This window comes from Typha angustifolia, chromosome 15 (assembly GCF_048772165.1).
Source record: "Typha angustifolia cultivar Huaian chromosome 15, ASM4877216v1, whole genome shotgun sequence".
Classification (NCBI taxonomy): domain Eukaryota; kingdom Viridiplantae; phylum Streptophyta; class Magnoliopsida; order Poales; family Typhaceae; genus Typha; species Typha angustifolia.
The window spans coordinates 95,942-119,722 of NC_133253.1; the positions used below are offsets into that span (position 1 = coordinate 95,942).

Genomic DNA, 23,781 nt, shown 5'->3' on the forward strand with positions numbered 1-23,781 from the left:
AAGATAAACAACCTAATTAATAAAGTTTTACTGCTTAAATAATTGTTGTGGGTTAGATTTCTAACTAAGAGTACTCTTGACTGCAATAGACGTCAATGATAAACCGGTTAAGTAAAAAGTCCCAAAGTTCTGATGTAAGAATGGTCTTCAATCTTCATGCATGATCCATTGCTTTGGTGGGTCAAAATTCCTTTTTCTAATAAAAGAACTTGGATCATTACAATGGAACAGGATAAGGTTGCTAGATGAGGTAGATAACGCTACGTAGACTTAAAAGTGAAAGCTAGCAGTGCAACTGTTGACAGTGACTAATTCTGCTTTGCTGGATTCAAACATGAAATACTGCTCCTATTTTCTTTGGAAGCTCTTTCATCCTGTTAGTTGGCAGTAGGCATGGGCCTTTCGAGAAGTAGCAGACAGCATATGGCATACTAGAAACCTTGGGCTTCTTTCATTCATAAGAAGTAAATCACTAGGTACTACAGAGCAATCCAGGATAAATAAAATTCTCTCTCAGTAGAATAGACAACTGAATCACCAGAGCAATCCAGGATAAATAAAATTCTCTCTCAGTAGAATAGACAACTGAATCACCAGACCTTATTCAACATTCTAATATGCTGTTCTTTTACGTTCGGAGCCCAAACCCAAATGGGAAGAGTGGATCATAATGGGGGTCGCCCACATTCATTGGAAGCTGATTCACAGACTTGAACCAAGTCCTTGAAAGCTTGCCAGTAAACCCATAGTCACCAAAGAGAACATCAGCCACGCCCTGGCCTTCAGTACCAGGAAGCCATGCAGCCACAAGGGCGTCTATCATGTTAATGTAAGGCTCAACCACGAGTGGACGCCCTGAGATTATGACAACGACACATTTGACACTTCCACAGACATTCTGAATCAATGTTGGGCCGGGTTCAGGAATCGTGAGATTTAAATTATCACCAAATGTCTCTGCGTATGGATGTTCTCCGACCACGACAATGGCATGTGAGAAACCATTTTGCTTGACATAACTAGCATCAGGGTTCTCAGAGTAAACGACCTCGGTGCTACTGCCGGCAGTTGATTGAATAGCCTTAAGAATTGTTGTTCCTGAATAAAAAGTACAGTTAGCTACGGAAGAATATTATGCTGTCCCATATTAAGAGAGTCAGCAGATTATGTTCCATTAAGAGCTTCAGAGATCTACCTGAGGTGAGATCATTCCCGTCAAGTCCTTGCCAGGTGATTGTCCACCCACCACACTGATATCCCAAGTTGTCAGCATGGCTGCCTGCGACAAGAATTTTGTTGCCCTTCTTGGGTAGAGGTAGTACTGGTTTGTCCCCATACTTTCCATTTTTCAGCAGCACAAGTGATTTCCTTACAGCTTCTCTGGCAAGCTCACGGTGTTCCTATATTGAGAGCCAAGAGTGTCATCAGTAAGTAAAATCACTTTGGATGCAAATTAAGGACTTAATGGTTGTTGGGCATATTTCTAGGTGAGGACGATTGCTAGCTTACACATGTGGGTAAGTTATGCAAAGAAGTGGCTAACCTGCTTCCCAAGCTGATCAGACAAGCTAAGATCACCATAGGGGTTCTCAAATAGACCCATCGTGAACTTGACCCTTAGGATTCTTCTGACAGCATCATTGATTCGGCTCATTGGTATAATGTTGGTTTGCACTAGGTTGGTCAGGTCATTAATGAACTCTGTGTAGGCATTGGGAATCATAACCTGCCAAATAGCAAAGGAAGAAGATACCATGTAAATGTGTTTAAGTTACCTATCATATAAGACATTATTATGTAATGTTTGTATTTTGTAGCACATGTTCAACTTCTTTCAGTAATTAAAATAAAGTATCATGATTATCCTTTTTCTCTGCTTGATCAAATCCGCATATACTTTTATAGCTTGAACAGTTTGTTTCTCCCTCTTCTTCCTTCTTTTATCTTTTTGTGAGAAAAAGTTATTCTGTATTTGGAAAAGCTAATTTTTAAATTTTAATAATTTTAAGCCATCTCTTGGAAATTGATGGTTAGTTAAGATGCCGCTAGTTTATCTTCATTTCTACCATGATATCTCATGTCATCCAAGGCTGTATGCTGGAAGATAAATACTAACCATGTCAATGCCGGCAAGTATTCCAAGTTGAATTGAATGTGAGTAATTTGCATGTGGAGGTGTTGTAATCCTATCAATCCCTTCCCAATCCGAGATGACAAAACCCTACTTATTCAGCATAATCACATGGTCAGCCACAAATTGTATTCATAAGAATGTGGGTAAATTTTGATATCACCGGAACCAGTCTAATTTGGAATATGGAGCTTGAGAGGATATACTGACCCTGAAATGGAGCTTGTTTTTTAGAAAATCAGTCACTAAATAATGATTAGCATGCATCTTCACTCCATTCCAGCTTGAGTATGAGACCATCACTGTAGAGACACCTTTGATGACAGCACTGGGATAAGGAGGCATATGGATATGCAGCAGGCCATTCTTACTAATGATGGTGTTATTTTCATTGATGCCCATGTATGTTCCGCCATCACCAACATAATGCTTAGCACAGGCAGCAACATTTCTCCTACAAGATATCAAAACAGAAGTTACAGAACGATAAGAACGAGAAAAGTAATTTATATAAATTGATCCACAAGGTGTGTTATGAAGGTTTGAAGAATTTAATTTCAGATGCCTATTTCGAAAGATCCTACCTTCCTGCAACAAATGGAACTCCCTTCTGAGAATTGGCTGGAATATCTCCTTGTAAACCAGGAATGATCTCTGTCATTGCTTGGACAACCTTTGGATCTTCACTGTAGCTCTCATAGCAGCGGCCCCATCTTGGATCCCGGCAGACCTGAACAAGCCGGCCAAGTAAGCAAAGAAAAATTGAGTAAGTCATAGAAGGACAATAACAGTGATCAATAATTTTCTTGAAACTTCTTTTGTTTGACTTGATGGAGAAATTTCACAGCAATGGAAGGGATCTTTGAGGTTTACCGCAACGCATGGAGCAAAAACATAAGGAATGCCAGTTGCTCTAACTTCAAGAGCAGTTGCAGCCCCAATTCTCTTCACTAGTTCTGGGTCCCTAAAAAGAGAAGGAACATCAAATAAGCAAGTTCAGCCTAGAATAGTGAGAAGCAACTTCTCAATGAAAAAACATTCATTTTGATTGTTTATACGAGTGAACGAGCTTTATTTCTTCTTCTTTCTTTTTTCTAGATAACAAAAATAGGACATTATCCAAGCCAAAGGGCACTTGTGTGTCCAGCTGCTAGTGCTTCTTCTCAACATAAAACTATTCAAACACAAAAGAAAATCCTAAGCAAATTTCAAGCCTAATATCATTTGAGAATACTTGCCTGGTAGCTCCAAGTGCAACGTTGTGTGGAAAAATAGTGGCTTTGTAAACATTATTATGACCATGAACCGCATCAATACCATATATCATTGGGATCCCTAAACGAGTGGAAAGAGCTCCCTTTTGTAATTCGTTTACCATGTTCATCCATGCCTCAGCAGAAGCCTGAGCAGAGGGAACACTACCTCCCCCACTCAGTACGCTTCCTGCATTGCAATTAAACTTAGTGGCAAATAAAAATACCATGTCCGATGTAGTTGGAGTATTGAAACAATGTCTCATACCTATAAAGTACTTCTGCATGACATCAGCTGTTGCAACTCCCCTTTCAATCTGTGACATTTGCCCAATCTTCTCAGCAAGAGTCATGCGGCTCAAGAGATCATTTATCCTAGCATTCACTGGTAGCTTAGGGTCTTTGTACTTCATATACTCTGCCCTTCCTGTTACTATGAAGCAGCAAAGGAGAAATAATACGAGTGCAGAACTTTGAGAATTCGCCATTACTCTGGGAATGATGCGACCTTCCAACTATTGGTTAGAGTCCTGAGATGTGGGTTGCCAAACAAAGTATAAGCGAAAAGGAGGCCCAAGAAAGGATCTACGAAGAATAATCAACAATTGGTGAGTGCGGATGCCGATTCTAATCACACTATATTTAGGAGCCACAATCCCATCGATACTAGGATCTGGTACACATACCCACCGAATGCAGCTCAACCCCCAAGGTGTGTAGATTGTTGACTTATATTTGACACATCAAACCTTCAAACGATGGCATGCGGCCAAAAAGGATAATTTAGTAAGCTTTTTTTTCCTCAAGAAAGATTAGGAGAATAAATTATTCTCTTACTAGAAAACCGGACAAATCACTGGACCACACTTGATTGATAGGCACCAAAGTTGACTCCTTCTTTTTAGAAAAATTAAATAAATAAAATCTAGACAGCCCGTAAGCTACTGGATAAAAAGAAGGATAAGGCAAAAGAGGAAAAAGAAAAGGAAATGTGGTCCAAAACATTGGCAGTGATCAAACCTTTCAAGATCTAAAAAACCCTGGTGAGCAATGTGAACCGGGAGTTTCCTGCACGAAATGAATCGAGATCCCAGTTTGCAGTGCGGAATAGAGAACCCAACAATGCACAATGGTTGAATGAAAGAGGCGATGCAAACAAGGAGAGACAAAGAAAGCGGAACAAAATGGAAGCAAAGAGAGCGGAAAAGGGGAGAGATATCTTTACCAAGCATAAGCGTCAAATGCAGAACCAGAACCATAGAGGGAGGTCTGGGCTCTGGAGGATAAGAGCAGGAGGAGATAGGAGAAACAGTGTGGGTGGGGATTTATCATTGTGGTTTGTGAGTATTAGTGGGGGGGGGGGGGGGGGGGGGGGGGGAGGGACAAACGCACAGGGATGGTCACATTTCCACTGTTTCGCAGGGGTGGGACTGGAAGCGAAAAGAAAAAGGAAAAACTCTTTTCTCTCTCCTTGGCAACTGTTTTTTCTTTCTTTCTTTTTTTTGAAATATCCTTTTTCTGAAAAGATCTCCATGGCAACAGTTGGGCGTAGCCGTTTGACCTTTGAAACACATGGGGAGCAGATCGTCTGCATATCGGACTGCAGGAATTTATTTTTAAGCCAATCAATTGCTGCCAGGTATCTTCTTTCGCTCCCGGTTGTTGTTCCATTAAACTTGGCAGAAGACCATCGAACTGTAGGAATTTCCAGCAGTGCGGTAACATTTTTCTCTGCGGCTGGACCTCGTGCAGTCGTGTCACATGGTGTGGCAAGACAAAAGACCCCCCTTATCACTTTTGCTGCAGACGGAATCTTCAATTAGATAATAAGTAACGACCAACCGACATTATATGAGCCAGTGACAGCGAGCGGCTGGCTACTCATGCAAAATTGAGCTTTGTTCTTGAGAGATGCCGGCATCTTTTTATTCACGAAATTAAGTAACATGACAAGTAGTAAATCGTTCAGGAACCTTAGCTATTACAACAACTCCGCCGTGGTGATGGTATATTTATTTCAAAGCTAAATCGTTCAGGAACCTTAGCTATATCTAGGCTTAATTAATTTTTGATGGTTCTGCCTGTAGCCCAAATCCAAATGGGAAGAGTGGGTCATAATGCGAGTCCCCAACGTTCATGGGGAGCTGATCAACGGACCTGAACCAAGTCCTTGAGAGTTTGCCTGAGAACACGTAGTCACCAAACAGCACATCTGCCACTCCCTGGCCTTCGGTGCCCGGAAGCCATGCAGCTACAAGAGCATCTATCGTGTTCATGTAAGGCTCGATCACCAGGGGACGGCCAGAGATCACAACAACAACGCATTTCACACTTCCGCAGACGTTCTGAATCACATTTGGGCCGGGTTCGGGTATCGTCAGATTCAAGTTGTCACCCAATGTCTCTGCATAAGGATGTTCTCCAACTACTACAATGGCGTATGAGAAACTGTGCTGTTTAATGTAGTCCGCACCAGGATTTTCTGAATATATGACCTGCGTGCTCGGGTCGACAATTGATTTGATACCAGCAAGAATTGTCGTTCCTACAGTTGCCAATTTCCATAACATCAATCAGCCCATGTTATGCAGACAGAAAGAAGAAGCAAAGTGCATATTTAGGAGTCTTCGAAGTTTACCGCTAGTGAGATTGTTCCCTCCGAGTCCTTGCCAAGTGATTGTCCACCCACCACACTGGTACCCCAAGTTGTCAGCATGGCTTCCCGCAATGAGAATTTTATTTGCCTTCTTAGGGAGGGGTAACAATGGCTTGTCGCCATACTTGCCATTTTTTAGCAGCACAAGGGATTTCCTTACGGCTTCTCTGGCCAGATTTCGGTGCTCCTGTTGAAATCGAAAAAGTATGGTCACAAAAAAGCATCACTTGGGAAGATAGAGAAAGGCTACATTTGCAATAAAAAGGCCGGGCAGTATGAGCAAGTGACTGACCTGCTTGCCGACCTGATCAGCCAAGCTAAGATCAGCATAGGGGTTCTCAAACAGGCCCATTGTGAATTTGACCCGAAGGATCCTTCTTACGGCATCATCAATTCGGCTCATTGGTATGGTGTTATTATGAATTAGATTAATCATATCAGAAATGAACTCCGTGTAGGTATATGGAATCATTACCTGCAGCAAAAGCCAGCAAAATCGTTAGAACCTGAAATGAGGCAATAGCTAGTTCACAGATGAAATTAACTCACCGTGTATGTGTCTATGCTTGCATAAATGTCTGTAAATCAACAATGTGTGTAACTATGTCTATTTTCTTTAAAGAGGTAATAACTAATCTCGTTCTTGCATGCCAGTTCTCAGTTTTAATTGGTCCATTCAGACACTTCTTGGAGTATGTTATCTTATCATCTTGAATATACAAGTTATGAGCGGATCAAAATACCGCCTTCCTCTCTATGTATTTCATTGAACGTATGGCATTAACTCAAAATTATTCATATGAACGTATGGCATTAACTCAAAATTATTCATATGAACGTATGGCATTAACTGAAAATTATTCATATGCACTTGACCTAGAATATCACTTCAAATGCTGAATATTGTACAATTCTTGGGAATTATATATTAGCTGAAGATAACCAATTATAATTTGGGTGCTTCTTCCATCTAACAAAGACATATACTGACCATGTCAATGCCTGCAAGAATTCCAAGTTGAATCGAGTATGGGTAATTTGCATGTGGAGGGCTGGTAATCCTGTCAAGCCCTTGCCAATCCGAGATAATGAAACCCTAATTAATCAACAAACCCACAAATTCAGCTTTCAAGAATCATCATGAGACAGAAAAAAAAAAAATCAGAAAAGTTGATATATCTGAAACCAGTTCCATTTGGTATATGAATTAGTAACCTTGAAATGGAGTTTATTTTTCAGAAAGTCAGTCACTAGATAATGGTTAGCATGCATTTTCACTCCATTCCAGCTTGAAAATGAAACCATCACAGTAGAGACGCCTTTTGCGACAGCGCTGTAGTAAGGAGGCATATGGATGCTCATTAGCCCACGTTGATCAATGATGGTGTTGTTCTCGTTAATACCCATGTATGTACCACCATCACCAACATAGTGCTTGGAACAGGCAGCAACATTTCTCCTATAACATGTGCAGCAGAAGATCAAGGAGAGAAGAAAATTAATAGACGAATTTTTAATCATACTGCAGATGCTATTGACTGAAATGACTAACTTTCCGGCAACAAAAGGGACTCCTTTTCGAGAATTTGCTGGAATATCTCCCTGTAAACCAGTAATTATCTCTGTCATTTCTTGGACGACCATTGGATCTTCGCTGTAGCTTTCGTAGCATCTTCCCCATCTGGGATCCCTACAAACCTAAGCAAGCTCAGAGAATCAAATGAAAGAAATGGAGAAAGGAAGGCATTAAGAATGCTTAATATGTATCAAAATGTTGTTAATTCTTTAGTCTTTACAAAAGGAATCAACTTCTTATAAGTTAGTGTTTTCTTTTCCTTACCGCAATACATGGAGCGAAAACATAAGGAATGCCTGTCGCTCTGACTTCAAGAGCAGTTGCAGCTCCAATTTTCTTCACAAGAGCTGGATCCCTGAAAAAACAAGATATTTCGTGATCCATATTTCAGACAAAGAATTATATCCACAATAAGAATCCCATACAGGCATATCCTTGAATCTTGTTTACATGATATATGTTAATTGATCCAGAAGGGTGGAATTGTAAGTTAGCAGTAGAATTTTTTTTTTTTTTTGGTTCTTGCATCTAAATGACTTGAAGCATAGTACTAGAAACAATAAACAGACATGACACTAGTATCTGCAGGTAGCATAGAGAAAATTCACGAGACCCAAAAGGATACAATTACACCATGCCATGCCCTATAGTTTAGGAATACTTTCCTTGTAGCGCCAAGGCCAACATTGTGTGGAAAGACCGTAGCTTTGTAGACAGTATTGTGGCCATGGACAGCATCAATACCGTAGATCATTGGGATACCCAGACGAGTAGAAAGAGCACCCTTCTGCAATCCATTGACCATGTTCACCCAATCCTCAACAGAAGCCTGAGGAGAGGGCACGCTACCTCCCCCACTTAGCACACTACCTGCACCAGATCTAATTAATGTTACTTAGCATCGAAATACTGCTCCAATGTCAATTTAGCTTGAACTGAAATAATGAATCTTACCAATGAAATACTTCTGCATCACACCAGCAGTTGCATTTTCTCTTTCAATTTGTGACATTTGGCCTATCTTCTCAGCAAGAGTCATGCGGTTTACCAAATCATTTATTCGAACATTTAGTGGTTGCTTAGGATCCTTGTATTTCAGATACTCTGCTCCCCCCATTGCCGTAAAGCAACAAAGGAGTAGTAAAACAAATGTCGAATTCCAAAAGACATCCATCTTTAGATAGCAATACTACTTTCAGACGCTTGTCTATTATGATCCTGAAAGAGAATCGGATAAGCAAGAGTGCGTTATATGAGAGAATTAATTTTGGTCAACAAAGATACCGGAAGGCCACTGATCGATATATAAATTATGAAATTGTAATCAGTGTTTGAGGTGATTACGATTAGTTTCAAGCAAGGTTTCTACCCACTTTCCTCACATATAAGCATACAAATGCATCATCATATAAACGTCAGCACACAAAGTTCACAAGAATATTCCCATTTGAGACAAGAATGAAGCTACACAAATTAAAACCAAAGTTAACGAGGAGAGAAGAGAAAGAGAAACTAACGAAGCATCAGTGAGAGAGAGAGAGAGAGAGAGAGAGAGAGAGAGAGAGAGACCAACGTCGACAAAGATGGAGATGGGGCAACGGGATTAGAATGGATTTTATAGCAGAGAGACTTGAGCCTGGGAGAGTGGAAATAGCCAAGTGAATCCTGAAGAATCGTGTCTCCAGTAATCCAGTGGCAGTTGTTTATAGTGATGGAAAAGAAAAGAAAAAAATTACCTAGTGAAAGAATAATTTATGGGAAGCGGACAAAAGTCGGTGAAGACCTCGTTCAAATTAATTTGGGATCTCACTAAGACAAGTTGACCTTATCTATAAAGACTGGACTAAAGAGATCATGTGATACCACGTGATGCAAAAAAGGGTACACACTAACTCGCCTAAGTAGAAAGAAATCATTAATTTATAAAGTTGATGTGGGCCAAGGGCCCCTGCCTTGGCTTGGCCCTTGGGCTAATAGGACGGACTAATTCAAGGCAACCAATCATGTCCATACGCATAGATCATAGATAGAGCGAAGAGCTAGGGCTGCGGAGAATCCGGTCCCGAATTTAGGCCCTAAGACCAGATGAAGACACGAACGTTGCTTTGCTAAACAAACAGTTCCTGCAATTGCAATTGCAATTGCTAAAAGAAAATCTACACCAATCACTCATGCACTAGCACATAGAACACGCCCTCCTTCACCTTCTCTCCAACATACATCATACACAAATCACCACAAAAATTAAAAAAAAAAAAAAAAAAAAAAAAAACGTCCACCCTTTTTCTTTCTTCTCTACTTTCTCTTTCTCTCCCTCTCGTCTCCACCGCTCGCGATAACAAAAGCAAGAGGGCGTGATCCACCAAAACCAAATGGTCTCTTCTCTTACCCTCCGCTCTCTGCCGTCGCCGCTGCATCCCCAGGCCCGCCGGAACGGCGCTGCTCTCCCTCGCGCCTCAATCCTCTCTTCTTCTCCCACTGTGAGCTCTCTCTCTCTCTCTCAAATTGTTGGACCAATTATTTAAAGAAAGAATGCTTCTTTACATCTAAAAGATATCCTTAAAGAAAGAATGCTTTTTGAATCTCGACTTTTTATTTCCTGGAGAAGTGGGTCGTTCTTTTAGATGGCTCCTTTCCAGGTGTCTACTTTTTCTCTCACTTTGATTCGTACCAGGACCGTGGTATTATCTACATAGAAAAGTAGCTGATTCTAATCAAATAAATGGCGTTCTCCACTATGCAACTAAATTCGTCCCCCCCCCCCCCCCCCCCACCCTCTCAAGCATTATATGGTAATGATTCTTGATTTCTCCTTTAGACACAAATCCGACTCAATGGTCTTGGTACCGTGGGAAGTGCTTGGAAAACAAGATTTTGGACGTCCGTTGGAGGTGAATTGCCGTTGATTTCAAGATCGATAGGCCGAGAAACTGGGAAGGCTCTACAAGCAGCGGAGAAGAATGTCAATATTGAGGGACAGGGCGACATTGATGAAGACAGTGATGATGATATTTCCAATGATGCACTTCGTGCTACAATAATCAAAAGCAAGAAGGTTTTAGCAATCCAGAGGGATCTGCTGCAACAGGTATTAAATATATGGTATTGCAATATTATCTGACTATTCTCTCTTTAGCATTGGTTGCATTGCCTTGGAAATCATTCAGTTTCACATTTTCCTCTACTGTGATGCAACACAACTTACTACTATATTTCAATTATATACACCTTTAGTTGCCTTGTAGCTATGCTTCTTCTTCTTTTTTTCTTTGTTGGAGCACAATAATTTTGAATATGATAGTACGAAATTTCCACAACTTGGTGCAGATTGCAGAGAAAAGGAAACTTATTTCAACTATAAAAGATAATGTTGCTGAGGGGGAACAATATCCTCTTTCCCCTGATATGGAGGGTTCCTCCTCAAATATTGATAAAGATCCAAGTAATCAAGATCTTGATGATAAACATGCTTCTGAAAGTTACTTTGATAGTTATGCCCAATCAAAGGAAGTTGGTACATATGCAAATCCACCTGGTACCACTCATAGAGGCTCTCATGATGATAGAAAACACACTGACAGTTTAGACTCTATTGCGCATGCTATGGGATTATCAAGAGAGTCCAATTTGGAGCATTCCCACCAGGAGATTCTGCCCACTGTTCTTCCCATATTCTCTGAACCAGATAAGGGAAAAGATCACAAGCGTGATGAATCGGCAGAAGCATATGGAAGTGGTGTCAGTGAAAAGCTAGAGGCCGCAATTGAGGAAAGAAACATGACTTCACCTCCTTTGGCTGGGGATAATGTGATGAATGTCATATTGGTATCTGCAGAATGTGCTCCTTGGTCTAAAACAGGTATTAACATTTCACTTTAAATTTAAGATGTTGTCGTCATTTTAATATTCATCTCCTGCAATAAGCATTTCTTGATTGTGCTTTTATTTTCTCCTTCTTTGTGTCCTTGTACGTTGTGAGGTCATTTCTAGGTTAAGGGCCTAGAATTTTCTTTTCTTTTTCCTTTTTTTTTCTCTTTCTAAGCTAAATTTGATGTTCTTTTCTAGGTGGACTTGGAGATGTAGCTGGAGCTTTACCAAAGGCTTTGGCCAGGAGAGGACATCGTGTCATGGTTTGTAATGCTATAGTTTGTTTTCTATTCATGTTATTTGAACCAGGACTAAGGTTCCTTTACATGGGTTCAGCGTATGATTAATTCTAACTAGCACTTTCTGGAGTCTAGTATACTTATTAGTCTGGTTAGAAATGCCTGAAGAGTTGCTAGATTTTTACTTTCTTAACAGGTTCAGAGATCAGTGATTCATGTCTATTATTATTTCTAGGTTGTGGCACCAAAGTATGGAAACTATGTGGAACCCAAAGAAATAGGAGAGCGTAGAAGGTACAAGGTTGATGGGCAGGTATATTGCTGTGTAAGTTATGTAATTGTTCAACTAGTGGAGCACATTTTATTCTGGTTTGGTGTAATATGTTGTTATGCAGGATATGGAGGTAGCCTATTTCCATGCTTACATTGATGGTGTGGATTTTGTTTTCCTGGATAGTCCTAATTTCCGCCACATAGAAAATGATATATATGGCGGAAATCGACTGGTAAAGCATTACTTACCCATTTCAGACTTTTAGTATAATATCACCCTCTCCGATGTCTCCACCCAATGTTTTCCTTGGCAAGAGTGTCAGGATTATTGTTCAGTTATAACTTTTTATTGATAAAAGTTAGCCAAATTGGTTCATGCTTTCTACTTTATCTGGAGTGCAGGACATTCTGAAGCGGATGATTTTTTTCTGCAAAGCAGCTATAGAGGTATTTTCTTGAGCATTAATAACTTCATATATCATGACATATTGGAATGTGTTTTGAAAGTTTATGTAACAACTAAAATTGTTGAAAAGTACAATAAGCTTTTTTCAGGTTCCTTGGCATGTTCCCTGTGGTGGTTTCTGCTATGGAGATGGGAACCTGGTCTTCATTGCCAATGATTGGCACACTGCTCTTTTACCTGTCTACCTAAAGGCATATTATCGCGACAATGGGTTGATGATCTATGCTCGATGTGTTCTGGTGATACACAACATAGCACACCAAGTATATATTTTAATCATCTATGTTTTATTTCTTTTATTGTTCTACAATCAAAGCTACCTGTATCTTGTTCCTATTCAACTTGATTATGCCTTGCTGTTCACCGGAGTGTTTTTTTTTCCGAACATATGCAGCATGCTATGTATTGTAGATAATTTGTACTGTGCATGTATGAATAATGAATAGACCAATAATATGGAAAGGCTGTGATGATGCATGTAGACTGTTATAAAGCAGTACTGTCTCCGATCTGCTTGTTCATCACTTCATCTTGATTCTTGCCTAACTGTTACATCTAGGATGGTACAGGCTTCTCATTTTCTTTCTTTGCACAATTTGAGGATAGAGGAAAAAAGAAATTCTATTCCAAGGATGTGATTTAGTTAACCTTTATTGTCAAGATGCATATTTTTTAACACAATTTATACTATTATTATTGTGATAGACCTACTGATGGGGAGATACACACAGCAAGAAGTAATATTACTTGGTGGGGCAGATATAGGCACCATAGTTGCATACTTACTGTGCCTCTAATCTGTGTGAGCAAAATGTATGGTGTCTTATATCTTTCCATGACTGAGATAATCATGAAACAGTTTGGACGTGTAGCTTCAGCTCGAATTTGACAGTGGTGATGTCATTAACAAATAAAATCTTCTTCTGGAATAGGCAATCCCCTATTTAGTGTGGACTTTGGTGTAGATCAAACAACCATATAGAGGAAAAAAGAAAGAAAGTATTTAGGTATTTCATATCCTTTCAAGTGATTTATGTATGACAAACACGGTTAAGATTGCCAAACATGCCGGTAACCACTAATTCTGTTTGCAAAAAATATATTCTCATTCTGATATTTTATGACTTACTAGGTTATTTAGCATCCTGTTACTTTTCTTCTAAAGCATTTTACATGTTATCCAGTTACACAGACAAATGACATCAGAGTTATTGTATTGAATCATACATCAAATCATAAAGCTCCAATATATGCCTTGATAGTTGAGGATGTAAATTCAGTTTTGTTCTTGAAAATAGTATTTTAATTTAGATCTCTGTTTCCAGGGTCGTGGTCCAGTAGATGACTTCCGCTATGTGGATTTGCCGGGTCACTACATTGATCATTTTAAACTCCATGACCCAATGGGAGGTGATCATTTCAATATTTTTGCAGCTGGTTTAAAAGCTGCTGACCGGGTGGTTTCCGTTAGCCATGGTTATGCTTGGGAGCTGAAAACACCAGAAGGTGGTTGGGGCTTGCATGATATTATTAATGAGAATGATTGGAAACTCCAGGGTATTGTGAACGGGATTGATACGAAAGATTGGAACCCTAAATTTGATGTGCACTTAAAATCTGATGGTTACATCAACTACTCCCTAGAAACTCTTCAAACAGGCAAGGTCCAATGCAAGTCTGCTTTGCAGCGAGAGCTTGGTCTGCCTGTTTGTAATGATGTTCCTATTATTGCTTTCATTGGAAGGTTGGACCATCAGAAAGGTGTAGACCTTATTGCAGAGGCCATGCCCTGGATTGTTGGTCAAGATGTGCAGTTAATTATGTTGGGTACGGGAAGGCAAGACCTTGAAGATATGCTGAGGATGTTTGAGAGCCAACATCATGACAAAATTAGGGGATGGGTTGGGTTTTCTGTGAAGATGGCTCACCGAATAACTGCTGGTGCTGACATATTATTAATGCCTTCAAGATTTGAGCCTTGTGGATTAAACCAGCTCTACGCCATGATGTATGGGACTGTCCCTGTTGTGCATGCTGTAGGTGGTCTTCGAGATACTGTACATCAATTCAATCCATTAGAGGAGACAGGGTTAGGATGGACGTTTGAGAGTGCAGAGGCAAATAGGATGATAGATGCACTTGGACATTGTTTAAACACGTACAGAAACTACAAGAGCAGTTGGGAGGGATTGCAAAAGCGAGGAATGATGCAGGACCTCAGTTGGGATGGTGCTGCCCAACGCTATGAGGAAACCCTTGTTGCTGCCAAGTACCAATGGTGATTTATGAAAGCATTTGTTCTTCATTTGCAAAGTTTTCTGTCTACGGCTGTCAACAATTTCTGGCAGACAAGTAATAACAGTGATGGGAAATTGCACATTACTTATTCTTGGTGCATCCTTTATATCATCTCCAAGTTGGTGATTTCTAATCCACTTAGCAAGATGAGTTCGTAGGTGGCAATACCCTGCTATCTGCTTGTTTTCCCATTTTTCTTGATTGTAAATAGTGGAGCAGGTTACAGAACAAGCATATCTGAAGTGACTGACGTCGAAGGAAAATGCGTAGAGAGTTCTTAGCAAATTATTTGAGGTGCATGTATTTGCAACGCAAATCCCTGCAATTTGTTTCTCTGTGGAAAACTTCCAGCAGATTATGGAGGGTACATCTAAACCATCTCATCAAGCTTTTGAACTGTTTCTATCTGTATAGAAATTCTCTTTTTTTCCCAATTTTCTTCGTCTCTGCTGACTTATTGATGTGAAGAGAAGTTATTGATGTTACAGACCTAGTCGTGATCTTCGTTGGGATAAGGTTTTTTCTTAGCCTAATCAAAATTGATTACTTTAATTTTAGAGCATAACTAGTCCTTGCCTGGAATTAGTGAGCATATATTGGCAGTCATTTCTTGATGAAATAAGAAATTGTTGTCGGAAATCGAGAACAGATAGGTTGCGCCCATGGTCATCTTCATCTAAAGATATAGGCTGGAGTGAGTCATGACATTTGAGATAACATGCATGCATGGCTTCCAATTTTGCCAATGCCTCGTAGGATATACTCCTTAACGGTAATCGTTTCTATCTTACTTTTGCAAAATACATGGTTCGTAGATGAAGCAGAGACAGGGATCGGAACTACGTAGAAGTAAGCTCATAAATATGTGAGACGATTAAAAACAGTCAAGTGTACGTACGAAAATAGTTTTTTTTTTTTGGGTTCAATTATTCTTGTAAGCATCAGCCACTCCAAAGAATGAACGAGACTTTCCAACATAGAAAAGGCATAGCTACCCTTGGAATCAATACAAAAAATAAATAAAAACTCAGTAAACCACCTTCCAAAGCAATGGCATTCCTCTAACGCCATCACAATCCAAGGAGAGAGCACCTTCCAGTGTACATGCATGTATTATTAAAAAAAAATCTCCAATGCATGCATATATACCCTCCGCCTACAGCCATAATCACATCCAAAGTAATCAAAATCGAAACTACCAAAAGATCAGGCTTGCATAAACATGAGCACAACGCCCGTTCCTAGTGCTGAAAAGCGCAGCTACCAAGACTTTATACCTCCACATGAACTAGTCAAAGAAGGAGGAGTCGACAGTACCTTTCTCATTAGCGTCGCAGGTATGCATGTCTACATATATTTTTGTTAATATTGGTCTTAATTAATTATTACATCTCGCATTTTAAGCATCTTTCCTTTTATATGGATGGATGTTTGTGTGTAGGATTCAAGAAGGAGGAAATCAAGGTCCAATATGACAAGTCGGGAAAGCTAATTGTTAGCGGGAAGCGCCGTCTCGCCGGCAACCAGTGGAGCCGGTTCCGCAAGGAGCTCCAATTTCCAGAGAAGTGCGACGGGAAGGAGATTCGTGCCATACTCGAGAATGGGATTCTCTACGTTAGGCTACCCAAAACGAACCGCCAAGATGATCAGCCCCAGACGCCTACGCCGGCGCCGAGCACCCAAACTACTCAAACTGATGGGACGACCAAGGATGCAGCGATAATTAGCAAGACTAAGGAAGCAGAGAAAGAGAAGAATGGAATCAAAGAGTCTGATAAGAGAAGCGATCTGAAGCACAAGGTGGGTGGGGACTTGGACGACAAGAGGAGGAAGGTCATCTGGAGCGCGTTGCTGGTGGCGTTGCTTGGTGTGGGCTTGTATTTGTATCTCAACTACTACGAACAAACTGGAGAAAGAAGATCACGTTTGTGATTTTAAAATGTCAAATGAGTAATCCAAATGATGATATGAAAACAAAAACAAAAACAAAACAAAGGAGAGAAGAATTGGACATCTATGTATGCCTGCTCCTGTGGCTCTGTGTATCTGTTAAAATATTCAAATATTTAAAAATTACTTTTCTTCACAAGCTTAAGCTTTTAGCGTAAATGTCAGAGACTTGGTGACTATTTTTGGGTGCATATATCCTCATATCAGTTTACAACTAATGATAGTGAATATAATTAAACGCATCGTAAGTAATTATTTGCAAAGAAACCAAGTAGGAAAGACTCCTAGTAGCTGCAGATTGGTCAAAAAGATGCTAAGCTTGCAGAGCACGACGTTATTTAATATATCAATCTTGATCGGTAACACAAAAACTTACTTTAAAATGTCATAAATGATATGTTTAGTCACAAATTCATGACAAACTTGTTGTTTTTAATCCAGCTAATGCAGACACGAGTCTACTAACTACTATTATCCGCATTTCCGCCCACTATTAAAATCTATATATGGTCTTAGTTGAATTATAAAAAAAACATAGGATTATTAAAAAAAAAAGAACTTTCAAAGAAGGGAACAATAATTAGGGACGAAGCTTAACCTTAATAATCAAAATTAGAAACAAATGGGGGGGCGAACCAATTGGATTGATAGAAAGAAATGGAGAGACGTAAAACTCATGACTAGAACCTAGCAAACGTGCATGACAGATAAGGCAGAACCACCCAGATCTAGAAATCTCGATTAAGGAGTCCAATATTCCTCAGAGGAAGAAACAAAGAATAATTCCTTTACCAAGCAAGCAATTAATATAGCTTAGAAGACCTTCCTCGCAAGCGAGTTGAATTTGTCTTGTATATATGTCAGAACCCATGCATGACCTTCCTTCACTCGATCGTTTTGAGTTTATTTCACATTATTATTTATATATATATATATATATATATATATATATATATATATATATCCATTTAGTAAAAGAGATCGGAAGGAAGAAGTGCTCATGGACGTTGCACCACGCTGTAATGATTACTCCGAGATTGAATTGGTTTCCGAATGGTCACGAGGAGAGGAGTCGGATACGCTTATTATTCATGTCCCAGGCATGTATAAATCTAACTGCACATATTAAATTATATAGACATATATAACGGATGGTTTGTGTTTTATTAAGAAATTTAAATTAGGAGTTTGCCCCTGTGATTATTTGTAATGAAGGATTCGAGAAGGAAGAATTGAAGATTCGGGTTAACAGCGCATGCAGGTCAATAAACCTGAACGTCTGTGGAAAGGCGCGGCATAGAGATGTTCGTTTCGAGAAGTGCTTCGACATCCCCAAGGGGTACAACATCCGCAGAATCACCGCCAAGTTTGACCGAGGGAAATTATACGTGGTGATCCCAAAGCAACCGAGTTGGTGGAGGGCGATTTGGGGTTCTGCAACGAACAACAAGCAACTAATCTTCAACGTTGGGGTAGTCATCGTAATTGCATGGTTTGTTGCGCAGTGCATGCAACCAATAAATTACCCAAATGAAGGAGATCGAGATGCACGTACGTGCTAGCTCCAAAAATAAATTAATAATAATAAAAAATACATACAAGTAAATTGTGAATTGATATGAAACTACTATTGATACTTGCGATTGTAAAAACATCGTCCGTCTCACTTCACTTCGCTTCAATTTTTCTTTTTTTCTTTTTGGTTTAATAGGAGAGGCAATTAATATGCTTCTCGATCGTGATGCAAAATATATATGGCAACAAGTGAAAACTGATAGGGTGAGCCGCAATTTCACTAAAATGTAGGGTCTTAAATGAAAAACTTTCCCAAATAAACAGTAAAGGAAAAGGGTCGTTGGTTTGAAACGCGGGAGTGAGATTGCCTTCCTCCTTCCTCCTCAAAAATGGAAACATCAATCTCTAATGGATATGCTCCATCTCTTACCATATTCGTCTCTACAAATCCTTCCCCTTCTTCCCCGATGCTTACAACTCTGACATCATGGAGCCTTCTGAGGGGAACACCTCTTGCCCCTCCTCGGCTTTTTACTCCGCTACCCAATCTCCCTCGTCCTCTGATTTTAACGCAGACGACACTCAAATTACTACCTCAGTCCAACCGAGCAATGCCCACTTGCCCGGTTCTCCATCGGACCTCTCATCTCCTCCATCATTTTCTCTGAGACATTTCGTCGAACAGCTTCCCGGTACTCCTACTCTTTATGAGAGCGACCCAGATGTTGATACCTGTAGAGGTCCAAGTAGGTCTTGGAACTCGGATTTGGATCGAATCAAGCATTGCGATGTGTACGTCGGTTTCAATGGCCGGAAACCGTTGCTCCTCAGGCTAGTAAAGTGGCTTCAAGCTGAGCTTCAGATGCAAGGGATCTCCTGCTTTGCCTCGGATCGAAGGAGGTGTGCAAATGCTTTTGATCATACCACTGCGAGGGCCTCAATTAACATGGCCTCCTTAGGGGTGGTGATCATAACTCCAATTTCCTTTTCAAACCCGTACTGCATAGAGGAGATGCACGTATTCTTGCAAAGGAAGAGACTGATTCCAATTTTTCTTGGAGTCTCTAAAGATGATTGCATCACAAGGGATATAGTTGAAAGGAGAGGGGAGATATGGGAGAGGCTTGGAGGTGAACTTTGGACGGCATATGGCGGCATAGAGAGAGAATGGAAAGAGGTCGTAGATGGACTCTTGCGTGTAGCGTTTAAGTTGGAAGTGAATGCAGGCAATCTCAGGGACCGCATAATGGATGCTGTTGAACTTGTTGGGGTCCAGTTAGGAAAAAGGTGCATTGTGAAAACAGTGGGGAAATGGAGGAAATTGGCAGCTGATGAATTCCCGTATGTACGGAATGTTAACTTTATAGGAAGGAGAAATGAGTTACATGAGCTTGAATCTATATTCTTCGGAGATGTTGAATGGCATGAGGAGGATAACTCCATTGATACAAGAACCAGAGGAAGGTATAGAAGGGATACAACTGTATCTGAGATAAATGACGATAGTAGATCAATAAGAGAAAGATCACTAAAGGAGTATAAAGAGAGAAGTAAGGGCAAGAAACCGATGAACTGGAAAGAATCTGAAGACTGCCAAGAAATGCAATGCACATGGAGAGGCAAACAGCCTCACCGATTCATGAATCAGAGACATGGAAGTAAGAGCAGTAAGAATGATCCTTTATATAGTAATGGCATAGCTTGTGTTTGTGGTGAATCAGGTTTTGGAAAAACAGAACTTCTACTTGAATATGCATATAGATTCTCGCAAAGGTATAAGATGGTATTGTGGGTGGGTGGAGAAGCCAGGTACCTCCGAGGAAATTATATTAAGTTATTGCCTCGATTAGGTATTGATGTTGGACTACAGAATGAAATTTGCCCCGAGGAAAATGGTTTGAAGAGCTTTGCCGATATAGAAGAAGAAGCAATCCAAAAAGTACGAAGAGAGCTCATGCAAGACATCCCTTTCCTTCTAGTGATTGACAACCTAGAAAGCGAAAATGATTGGTGGGATGGGAGGTCTATAAGAGAACTTCTTCCTCCTTTAGGTGTGGCTACACATGTTTTGATCTCCACTCGGTTGCCTCGGATAATGAATATTAAGCCTCTGAGGCTACTGTACCTGTCTGGTGCAGAGGCAATGTCTCTAATGAAGGGAAGCTCCAGAGATCTCAAAACAGAAGACATTATTGCTTTGAGGCTTATTGAAGAGAAACTAGGTAGGTTGCCTCTCGGTCTTGCACTAGTTGGCGCAATCATTTCTGAGTTCCATACTGATCCGTCCAAACTCCTAGATTCAATAAATAAAGTGCCATGCAGTGAGCTCATAACATGGAATAATGATAAGGAAGAAGTCATATTGAAGCAGAATCCGTTCCTTCTCCAGCTTCTTGAGTTATGCTTTTCTATGTTAGATCATGCAAGGAGTCGCAAAAAGTTGGCGGCAAAAATGTTAGAGGCCAGCAGTTGGTTTGCGCCTTCACCAATACCGATATCCATGCTGGTCCTCGCTGCACATGGAACTTCTAATGAGCAATATCACATGAAGGTTTGGAAGAAGTTACAGCATATGATTTCCTGTGCATGCATGCCATCATATGTTGAGAGCTCAGAAGCTGAAGCCTCATCTATGCTGATAACACTTCGTATGGGAAGGACTAGTGCAAAAACAGGATCCATATCTTTTCATGATATAATAAAGGAATATGCTAAAAAAAGGGGCAGCAACAAAATGTCTATCTCTGCAGTTAAAGCAATCAGCATCGAAGGTTCTATACCAGAACACTTTGATCACATATGGGCTGCATGCTTCTTGCTCTTTAAATTTGGCACTGATCCTGTGGTTGTCAATCTACCAACCCGTGATCTGTTATATTTTATCAAACGTTCAGTGCTCCCTCTTGTATCGTGGAGCTATACAATGTTCTTTAAGTACAATGATATCCTTGAGCTTCTACGATTATCCACCGAAGCTCTGGAAGCACTAGAGGATTCATTCATAGATGAAGCCAATGCTGCTCAGCAGAAATCTTCATGCTTGAGTGGTAAAAGTCAATCTATTATAGCATCTGATCCTATTCTTTACCAGGATCTTGCGCATTTAAGGGCAATACTTTTGGAAACCAGAGCAAGACTTATGCTAAAAGGTGGACAATATGATATAGCGCGACAACTTTGTCAGACAGCTGTTAGTATAAAGGAGGTCATTTATGGGAGGGAACATCCAGAAACACAGTCTACTCGTGAAACATTTGAACGAGTTATGAAATATCAATCAAAATTTTGAGTTGTTGAGAAATAATCAATTTATTTATATAATACAATATTCATCATGAAGTTAATGTTCTTTTCTTACAAATGTACTGGCTGCCTTTTTCATAGTTGCTACTCTTAGCCATTTATTTCTTTTTTCTGCTTTGCTCACTTTTGGACAACATTAGATCTTTTAATGTGATGGTGTCTTCACTGTCATACTTGTGTCGATATCCTTATGCTCAAGGATTGTCATTCTTTTTCATAGTATTGCATATTGTCGTATTCTTTAATTGCATGTTATGCAGTCGTCATTTAATGCTTTAAAATGGTCTAGTTGCTAGATAAAAGGTTTGCCACTTTTCCTTATAATCATTTTGTTCCCCAGAAAACGATGGTTTTTATGCAGCAACAGATGCTATAATTCTATAGATTCAGGATTCATGTTGTTTTGTTTCGTTCTCAATTATTAGTTTTGCTTACTTCTCAATTATAAGTTTTGCTTAAATAATGTAGTATATATGTTCACTCATATTATTTACATATCCACGCCTTTACATATGTGTGTATGCTGGATAATATGCAACAGTACTTGCAAAACTTGCTTTTATATCCTACTTATTAGTGGGACATAGTAAAGATTATTCCAACCATAAAGGACTGTATTAGTATGAAATGGTGTCACAAGAGCAGGTATTAGAGACTATTATTTGTCAGAGCAAGAAGCTGTCTACTTCGTTATAATTGGTCTCACTTGATAGTTTTGTTATTTTCTCTGTCTCACTGTCACTGGTCGCTAAGTACCAGTGCAGCTTATATATCCTAGCATTGAGGGTTACTGTTGTTCTATTCATTATTTCTCTTCAGATTTATCATTGCACTTTTTTTTTTCCTTTAAATATGTGTATCTTCTTGCTAAAAGGGAACTATAATGTTGTACAGGAAAATAATCAAATTTGGTAGCAGGCTGGGATACTATGAGTTCTCTACTGGATTTTATCCTTCTCTAAGTTTCACAATCTTTCTCAAGGAACGGAATGGTAATATATTTCAATCAGTTCATCTGGGAGAGAAATTGAGATGAATAAGTGCACCTTTGCTTGTTCAGTAATCCAGAAAAGACATTGAACAAGCGGTGCTCCTTTTTGTTGGCTTCTGCTCCACTTAATGCCTCTTTATATAGTTGTATTCTTCTTTTTAATTTTAAAATGCAATTATTATTTAGCATCTAATGGAGGTTTCCTTCTTGTTTTTTATATAGTCATAGAAGAACTCAGAATTTCAAACAGAGTTCTACAATAGAGGTTTGTAGTAGTGAACCGGTAGCCACTGCATAGCAAATATAGAAAAGGTGAAAAATGAAAAGATCATATGCTGATTCTTGCAGTCATGAGATGAACAAAGATGGTTAGCTTATTGCAATTTATTGATTCTAGAAGACCTCTCAAATCCTTTGTTGAAGATGTTCATATGCTGCAGCATTAGTAATGCGCATTGGAGCTCACACTTCCCCAGAATTTTTCTGGACATAAATTAAAATTTTATTCTCTCCTTTATTGTATCTAGACCGTCTCTTTGTCAAAGGATGCAAACCGTTTTGTTTTTAAATTATGTTAGTGGATCTTGAGACTGCACAGGAGGACTTCTATTAATCGATTTATTTGAATTTAGATTTCTGGGAGCCTGTTGTCTCTTAGTCTCTATCTTTATTCTAAAGCAGAATGTTTTACTTGTAGCCATCTTCTTCGGTGGCTAACATCGACGAATGGAGGTGGAAACTTAGCATGCTCTTGCGTAGTACGGATGAGCAAGAGATTATTTCAAGAGACAAAAGGGATCGGCGTGATTACGAGCAAATATCTAGCCTTGTGCAAGAAGAATGGGTGGGACTTTTTTTTTTTTTAAGAGAAATAATATTATGCTTGCGGATATATTAATAAGGGTTTTGCTGATACATGTTTACATGTCTTTTTGCAGTTAAATCTTCTGTGGCTACAATGAGTAATGAGTGGAAATAAACTTGAATTAAGCTCTAATGTCATGAACCTTGGACAGTCGGATTGATTTAATAAAACCAGCAAAGTATCTTTAAGCTACAGAAACCAGGCTCATCTATGTCACGTCTCGGAATTGGTAAATAAAGCGTAATAATAGTATATAATCGTAAAAAATGCAAAAAGGTGAGCGGAAGAAAATACAACAAATAAACAAAAAAATCGAAAGGAGAAAGTAGTAACAACAACTAATCAAGTGCAGCAGCAGCAGCAGCAGAAGGAGGTCTGACGAATAAAAACCCGCTTTC

The 23,781-nt window shown here is 39.6% G+C and overlaps 5 protein-coding genes and 1 long non-coding RNA gene across 13 annotated transcripts; 4 read left to right on the forward strand and 2 right to left on the reverse strand.

The window, feature by feature from the left end:
- Window positions 1-429: 429 nt before the first annotated feature.
- Window positions 430-4,749, reverse strand: LOC140778697 (uncharacterized). 2 transcript variants are annotated; one of them, XM_073123529.1, is made up of 10 exons: window positions 4,610-4,749; window positions 3,653-3,914; window positions 3,370-3,574; window positions 3,005-3,095; window positions 2,716-2,861; window positions 2,342-2,585; window positions 2,117-2,221; window positions 1,544-1,726; window positions 1,196-1,400; window positions 430-1,098 (listed from the first exon to the last, which is right to left on the reverse strand). In XM_073123529.1, exons 2-10 carry the CDS (start codon window positions 3,870-3,872, stop codon window positions 629-631), a joined length of 1,869 nt encoding a protein of 622 aa, XP_072979630.1. In that variant the 5' UTR covers window positions 3,873-3,914; window positions 4,610-4,749; the 3' UTR covers window positions 430-628. The 2 variants fall into 2 exon arrangements, with proteins under 2 accessions (XP_072979630.1, XP_072979632.1); XM_073123531.1 differs by lacking the exon at window positions 4,610-4,749 and adding an exon at window positions 4,071-4,333.
- A 57-nt stretch (window positions 4,750-4,806) lies between these two features.
- Window positions 4,807-9,321, reverse strand: LOC140778696 (uncharacterized). 6 transcript variants are annotated; one of them, XM_073123527.1, is made up of 10 exons: window positions 8,961-9,121; window positions 8,571-8,834; window positions 8,281-8,486; window positions 7,881-7,970; window positions 7,593-7,738; window positions 7,256-7,499; window positions 7,032-7,136; window positions 6,333-6,515; window positions 6,023-6,227; window positions 4,810-5,929 (listed from the first exon to the last, which is right to left on the reverse strand). In XM_073123527.1, the coding sequence occupies exons 2-10, from the start codon at window positions 8,788-8,790 to the stop codon at window positions 5,442-5,444; spliced, it is 1,887 nt and encodes a 628-aa protein (XP_072979628.1). In that variant the 5' UTR covers window positions 8,791-8,834; window positions 8,961-9,121; the 3' UTR covers window positions 4,810-5,441. The 6 variants fall into 6 exon arrangements, with proteins under 6 accessions (XP_072979625.1, XP_072979626.1, XP_072979627.1 ...); XM_073123524.1 differs by lacking the exon at window positions 8,961-9,121 and adding an exon at window positions 9,186-9,321 and having other exon boundaries at window positions 4,807-5,929; window positions 7,256-7,738; XM_073123525.1 differs by lacking the exon at window positions 8,961-9,121 and adding an exon at window positions 9,190-9,295 and having other exon boundaries at window positions 4,807-5,929; window positions 7,256-7,738.
- A 508-nt stretch (window positions 9,322-9,829) lies between these two features.
- On the forward strand, window positions 9,830-15,252 carry LOC140778695 (soluble starch synthase 2-2, chloroplastic/amyloplastic-like). The gene is made up of 9 exons (XM_073123522.1): window positions 9,830-10,096; window positions 10,435-10,704; window positions 10,944-11,475; window positions 11,682-11,746; window positions 11,958-12,035; window positions 12,118-12,228; window positions 12,398-12,442; window positions 12,551-12,724; window positions 13,787-15,252. Exons 1-9 carry the CDS (start codon window positions 9,989-9,991, stop codon window positions 14,741-14,743), a joined length of 2,340 nt encoding a protein of 779 aa, XP_072979623.1. The 5' UTR covers window positions 9,830-9,988; the 3' UTR covers window positions 14,744-15,252.
- Window positions 15,253-15,939: 687 nt separating this feature from the next.
- On the forward strand, window positions 15,940-16,782 carry LOC140779371 (uncharacterized). Its single transcript, XM_073124397.1, has 2 exons — window positions 15,940-16,096; window positions 16,201-16,782. The coding sequence occupies exons 1-2, from the start codon at window positions 15,982-15,984 to the stop codon at window positions 16,689-16,691; spliced, it is 606 nt and encodes a 201-aa protein (XP_072980498.1). The 5' UTR covers window positions 15,940-15,981; the 3' UTR covers window positions 16,692-16,782.
- Window positions 16,783-17,662: 880 nt separating this feature from the next.
- LOC140779345 (uncharacterized) lies at window positions 17,663-18,345 on the forward strand. The gene is made up of 2 exons (XR_012107328.1): window positions 17,663-17,809; window positions 17,925-18,345. It is a non-coding gene; the product is annotated as an uncharacterized lncRNA (long non-coding RNA).
- Window positions 18,346-18,539: 194 nt separating this feature from the next.
- LOC140777660 (uncharacterized) lies at window positions 18,540-23,631 on the forward strand. 2 transcript variants are annotated; one of them, XM_073121928.1, is made up of 3 exons: window positions 18,540-21,486; window positions 22,422-23,362; window positions 23,457-23,631. In XM_073121928.1, the coding sequence occupies exons 1-2, from the start codon at window positions 18,712-18,714 to the stop codon at window positions 22,440-22,442; spliced, it is 2,796 nt and encodes a 931-aa protein (XP_072978029.1). In that variant the 5' UTR covers window positions 18,540-18,711; the 3' UTR covers window positions 22,443-23,362; window positions 23,457-23,631. The 2 variants fall into 2 exon arrangements, with proteins under 2 accessions (XP_072978029.1, XP_072978027.1); XM_073121926.1 differs by having other exon boundaries at window positions 18,541-23,362.
- The last annotated feature ends 150 nt before the right edge of the window (window positions 23,632-23,781 follow it).

Excerpts from the sequence above, each read along its gene's own strand:
- LOC140778695 (XM_073123522.1), top strand. The coding sequence starts at position 9,989 with ATGGTCTCTTCTCTTACCCTCCGCTCTCTGCCGTCGCCGCTGCATCCC. Across the intron at positions 10,097-10,434 it reads TCCTCTCTTCTTCTCCCACT|ACACAAATCCGACTCAATGG; the intron begins GTGAGCTCTCTC and ends TTTCTCCTTTAG. Across the intron at positions 12,725-13,786 it reads TACACAACATAGCACACCAA|GGTCGTGGTCCAGTAGATGA; the intron begins GTATATATTTTA and ends CTCTGTTTCCAG.
- LOC140778697 (XM_073123529.1), bottom strand. The coding sequence starts at position 3,872 with ATGGCGAATTCTCAAAGTTCTGCACTCGTATTATTTCTCCTTTGCTGC. Across the intron at positions 3,096-3,369 it reads GTTGCACTTGGAGCTACCAG|GGACCCAGAACTAGTGAAGA; the intron begins GCAAGTATTCTC and ends TTCTCTTTTTAG. Across the intron at positions 1,401-1,543 it reads CTGATCAGCTTGGGAAGCAG|GAACACCGTGAGCTTGCCAG; the intron begins GTTAGCCACTTC and ends CTCTCAATATAG.
- LOC140777660 (XM_073121926.1), top strand. The coding sequence starts at position 18,712 with ATGGAGCCTTCTGAGGGGAACACCTCTTGCCCCTCCTCGGCTTTTTAC.
- LOC140779371 (XM_073124397.1), top strand. The coding sequence starts at position 15,982 with ATGAGCACAACGCCCGTTCCTAGTGCTGAAAAGCGCAGCTACCAAGAC. Across the intron at positions 16,097-16,200 it reads CTTTCTCATTAGCGTCGCAG|GATTCAAGAAGGAGGAAATC; the intron begins GTATGCATGTCT and ends GTTTGTGTGTAG.
- LOC140778696 (XM_073123524.1), bottom strand. The coding sequence starts at position 8,790 with ATGGATGTCTTTTGGAATTCGACATTTGTTTTACTACTCCTTTGTTGC. Across the intron at positions 7,137-7,255 it reads AAAATAAACTCCATTTCAAG|GGTTTCATTATCTCGGATTG; the intron begins GTTACTAATTCA and ends TTGATTAATTAG. Across the intron at positions 6,228-6,332 it reads CTGATCAGGTCGGCAAGCAG|GAGCACCGAAATCTGGCCAG; the intron begins GTCAGTCACTTG and ends CGATTTCAACAG.